Source organism: Centropristis striata, chromosome 8 (assembly GCF_030273125.1).
Source record: "Centropristis striata isolate RG_2023a ecotype Rhode Island chromosome 8, C.striata_1.0, whole genome shotgun sequence".
Taxonomy (NCBI): Eukaryota; Metazoa; Chordata; class Actinopteri; order Perciformes; family Serranidae; genus Centropristis; species Centropristis striata.
The window spans coordinates 26,891,412-26,896,762 of record NC_081524.1 but is presented as its reverse complement, the minus strand read 5'-3'; the positions used below and the strand labels follow the sequence as shown (position 1 = coordinate 26,896,762).

Below are 5,351 nucleotides of genomic sequence, written 5' to 3'. Positions count from 1 at the left end.
TTACTGATGGCCACCAGCGCTTACATAAAGAGTTTGAGCTGCTTTATTTAAGGGTGTCGGTACAGACTCGTCAAAATTGTGAACAATAGATTCAAACATTTAATTTATGGTAATTTATTAATGGTTGCACCTGTTTTAATTTTTTAAAACCTTTTTCAGTGTCTCTTTTTGCCGTGCTGCAAATAGCGACAAAGATTGAACTAAACCATTCTCCAAAGATCATGACAAGAATATTTTTTAATAAACAAATAAATAATTAAAAAATAATCATCCTACTAGATTTTTGTATTACACCATTATTCTTGCTTCATGTATTGTTTTTAGGGCAATTCATTTGACTCAAAGACAAAAAACAATGAATAATAATCAGAGAAATGTATTACAGATTTTGAAATAGAGAACAATTTTGAATGACCCTCCAACAATAAAAAAAAAAGTTTACAGCTGCTGGTAAATTCAAAGAATACAGTACATTCAAATGCAACATAGATGTTCTTGTCTTGCATATTTCAACAACAAGACAATGCAAAGTGCTTGATGTAAGACAAAATAGGTTTAAAAAACAAAACAATGAAATATAAAATACATTTAGACATATTAATGAAAAAAAAACATTTCATAAATATAGAATAAACATCGGACTCAAAACAAAACATCAATACATTGTACATAATTCACGCTCAACAAATCTTTCTTTATAAAAAATTCTTTGAACCTTAAAAATGTAAGTGAAACAGGCATGATAAAAAAAAAGATTTTGATGCCCTCAGAAACACCATGTTTCATAAATACTTATAATAACTTTACATTTCTGTTTGAAAAACGTTCAAATTTCAGTTAGACTGAAAAAAAAAACTTTAAAAAACCCTCACATTTCTTTCTTTGATCCTCAGTGCTGGAGGTCGCAGTGTCTTTACATGATTGAAGAAAAATTTCAAGTATTTTTGCCAAAAGAAAAAAAACCTGAATCAAGCCTCAGTTTTTGGTTTGTATCATAGTTTATCAGTTCAAATTGAGGATGATTTTCAGCCAGCATGTGTTGTGCTGTGTTGTGTCAAGTCAGCGAGATGTTCACTTAGTGGATCCATGCAGATGAGTGGTCATTCACAGATTTGCTCTGAGTAGAAAGGACATTTAAAAAATCTTTAAATTCTGACCAGATGATGGCACTATAGCAAAAGTTGAGGGATCAGCAAAGTGATCGCAATCCAGCATGAACGTCTTCACCAATGTCATGGACTGTGGAATGGAGAAAAAAGGATTTTTTGCAAAATCACTAAAACAAAAACAGTTCATCCTCTAGTGCAAATGGATATTTATGTAAAATCAGAAGAAAGATGTGGTGTTCATGAGAATGGGACAGATTTGAGGTCACAGTGACCTTGACCTTTGACCACAAAAATCCAATCAATTACTCCCTGTATCCAAGTCAATGGCATGATGGCACAAGAGGAGAAGGCAGTGGATCACCAAAACTATTACATTTCATCCTCTGGAAACCAGATTTTTTTATACAAAATGTGGACACATCTGGAGCTATTCACAGCCTACTTCTAAAGTAGTGCCAATTAACTGTTCAAAGTTGACACAGTGACTCAAACGAAAAAAAAATGACTTTAAAATCAAAGAATGATGTTTATGTTGCATGTTATTATAGCTTAAGCACCTACCTCCCTCTGTGGTTTTCACACTAGATGCTCAAGCTGATGATCCTGCAGCTGCAACATATTTAATGTCAAATTAAAGGTGGGGTGATAACAGTCAAAATGTTTGCTTTGTTTCTATTAAACCAGAACATGTTGCTGAAGCTGTCTCAGAAAGAATAAACAACATTGCTGGCTTCATCTCCAGTATCTGTTATGTGATGGCTTGTTGTCATTCACACAAACTGTCTGTTGTGCATGGTTCACACTACTAGACTTTTTGTAATCCAAAGCGAGGGTCAAAGGGCATAGGTGTGCAAAGGGTATGCTGCACATATTCTCAGGTCTCTTGAAGGAAAGTTTGTGATATTGGTCTATGTAAATAAAATTGACTTGACTACATGATTGGCCAGCGACACCACTAGATCTTTCAGGCATCCTTGAAATGTATTTTTAGTGAGTCTCATTACTGTGTTTCACTCTCTTACCATAACAACATCAACATCACGATGTAGCAAAAATGATTTTACATTTACATAATACAATAATGTACTGTATTCAATACCAGAATTCAGTATATTTCATTTTAATTTAATTTAAGCGTATAATTTATTGGATAACTGATGACACCAAATTTAAGACTAAACCTGTATGTTTTGTTTGTTCCACTTACCTTTGGATCCTGAGCTGGGTCCTGCCAACATCTGCACCAGATCATTCCTGGGGATTTTCTCTAAAACAGTCTTGGTTACCTCCACAGATCTTTCGGTGTAGGTCTGCCAGATCTTATTCACAACGTCACACTTTTCCTTGTCCTCCAGTTCACTCGCAGGGATGTCACTGAGGTTCTCCAGGTGCCATTTGAAGCTTTTGAACTGATCATCATTCATTTTTTTCAGTATTTGCAAAAGCCTCTCTTTATCCTTTGCTTCCTGATGAATTGAAGCGAATGAACATAGGGTTATGATTAGACTCTAACTTTATTTTTGGATAATATTGTATTATATAAAATTATGTGAGAATTGTGAATCTGGTTTGCATTACAAAGTAAAATAACCTGCATCTTACTTAATGACAGCTGTGTTAATTTAAGTCAGGCTGATGTGAAATTACTCACCTGTATCTGTGCAGACCGGTGTTCCTCTGCAAAGCAAAAACAATGCATATGTCTTTTTCAACATCTCAATTCATAAAAGATACAAAAGAAACCATTTCAGCAGTCAGAACAAATGCATTGCTCCTCTTGATTTTCATTGACAAAGGAAATTCAGAGCTTCTGTTAAGAAATAGAAACCAACTCACTGCCACTTGGACCAGGTCTGGGGGACTCTCTACTTCTCTCTTCGACTACAAAAATAAGCATACACAACGTTTTATTAGAATTTAACAAATGTTTAAAACACGAAAATCCAGATACTGTAAAGGTGAATTTACATAAAGCAGAAATTTGTTTGAATAAGTTTGGGAAGTCCTAAAACCGCAAATGTGGCAAATTTTCAGTCAACTGTAATTTTAAGGAAGTGTGCACACCTGTTTTTAATTTGAAGTAACATCAGTTTGTGCACTGTGTGCAAACCTCATACTGTAGCACCATCACATGGTCCAGTTTTGAAGCTGCACAATATATGTGATAATAAATTTGTCAAACAACAGAGTTAACAAAAGCTGGCTAACATAGATATACAGGGCCTGTCTCTCACAACCTCTTCCCTCGGCTTGAATCACTCAGCAGATTAGTCTCTAAAAAAACTAATTTTCTCTTTACATATGAGGTGCTAAGGCATATTTTTTAGGGTAACATTTACATATTAAAACAGAAAAGACAAGCTGTAATTCAATATGTTCAGGCAATGTATACTTTCCAGACTGCTTGAATGTAAAAACAGCTTTACTATTGTGTTTTTTGGTCAGAAAATAGAAAACAATTCACTGCCACCTGGACAAGGAATGGAGGATTGGTCACCTCTGTCTTTGAGTACAAAAATAGGCACAATGTTTACTATTAAAAAAAGTGAAAGAAAAAAAATCTGGTAAAAACATTCCTGAGAAATATTTATTTTTAAAACACTGAAATCCAGATACTGCATAGGAGTATTTACTGAAGTCATAAATAAGGGTGGTTATGGGAAGTCCTAAAACCGCACAATGTATATTGACGAAATATTTATTTATTTATGAATGAAATAACTGCATGGATAGTGCACACTGAAACACATTTCCGTTAATGTGCCAGTTTAACTATCTTGGCTAATTTTCAACGGCAGTCACTGGGCAGGTGTAATAACAGATACAAATAATACTGAAAGTACAATAAAACAGCACTACTGTTACGGCAAAATACATGTGACAAAAAACACCTCAAATACTTTAAAACAAGGACAACTGTACATTAAATATTAAACAAAGCACACCTCAGATTATTTGAATAAATTACAGAATATGGTCACACACTTGATTGTCCTGAATTATATAGCAGTTTATAAGCACACAAACTTGCATGTTTTTCAGGAGAAGCACCTTTACAGTTTTCGCACTGAACCTACCTCTTTCTGTAGCATCGTCAGATGGACCACTTGATGAGTCAGCAGCTGCACAACATGAAATGACAATTGTGTAATCAGTGCATTTTGTTCTTGTCTCCATTCATTCATAATAAATTCAACTTTATGTTTAAAATGTATGATGTGAAATAAAGCAAAACAAATAACATACAAATAAGAAATAACAAATTAATATAATAATAATAATAATAATAATAATAATAATAATAATAATAATAATAATAACACAGCAACCCAGGATCTGTGTAATGTCATGGTGATTTCTGTGGTAAAAAGCTGAACTTATGTCATTTTATTATTCATTATTAATTTACTGGGACAACACAATATACATTTATTGCACCAGATAGAGCTAAAATCAAATTTCCCTCATTAGTTCATGATCATGATTTTTACTGCATTACTTTTAAATGACAATGTCGTACTTTTCAATGAAGGTTCCAAAGTCATGTTACTGTGAAGCTTCAGGTCAGTGGATGGATTTTATTTTATTTTCTAAAATGTGATAGGCCATACTACAGATTGTATAAAGAATGGATCTCCACTTCCATATACAGTTTTTCTGGATCACACATCATATTTTTTTCTGGCATGCTCTGTCTGCAATTGCAAATTGCATTTCTAATTCATGGTATGTTTCGATAAACAGCCAAGATTTTTACTCTAAAATAAGAAAGTGCAATTCTTTTAAAAATTAATAATTTGTCATTTCTGACCTTGTACAGGACCAGTGCCTTGGTAATCATCTGCAATAAAATAAAGAAAGTGTGAATATGTTGCAGTAGTAGACTGTTTTTCTTATGATGCATATTAAATGAATGAAAATAACATTAATTTAATAAAAATGAAAAACGTACCTTTGCGAATTACACAGGTCCAAACTGGTTGACGCTCATTTTCTCGCGTGAGCTTGAGCTCAACATTTCTGTCTGGATTTTCAATGAACACTTCTGAGAAATTTGGGTCCGAGCTTACAAGCACTAATGTCTGTGAAAGAAAAAACATATATTTAAAGAACTGATAGAAGTTATGACTTTGACCAAGAATGCACCAGAATATTTTTTTCATGTTTTCAAATGCGGTGAAGTAAATTGCGCTGATATTTTCACTAAGACCAAACACATCAAGAGACAGGGACAAAAAGATG

General features: G+C 33.5%; 1 protein-coding gene across 1 annotated transcript in view; it reads right to left on the bottom strand.

The window, feature by feature from the left end:
- Window positions 1-360: 360 nt before the first annotated feature.
- Window positions 361-5,351, bottom strand: part of LOC131976321 (uncharacterized) — a 55,677-nt gene continuing 50,686 nt past the window's right edge. The window contains exons 34-41 of the mRNA XM_059339294.1: window positions 5,062-5,191; window positions 4,921-4,950; window positions 4,187-4,231; window positions 2,946-2,990; window positions 2,761-2,786; window positions 2,317-2,575; window positions 1,671-1,718; window positions 361-1,239 (exon numbers count right to left, since the gene is read on the bottom strand). Of these exons, the coding sequence (XP_059195277.1) occupies window positions 1,699-1,718; window positions 2,317-2,575; window positions 2,761-2,786; window positions 2,946-2,990; window positions 4,187-4,231; window positions 4,921-4,950; window positions 5,062-5,191 (555 nt within the window). The 3' untranslated portion in view covers window positions 361-1,239; window positions 1,671-1,698. The remainder of the gene's footprint in view (window positions 1,240-1,670; window positions 1,719-2,316; window positions 2,576-2,760; window positions 2,787-2,945; window positions 2,991-4,186; window positions 4,232-4,920; window positions 4,951-5,061; window positions 5,192-5,351) is intronic.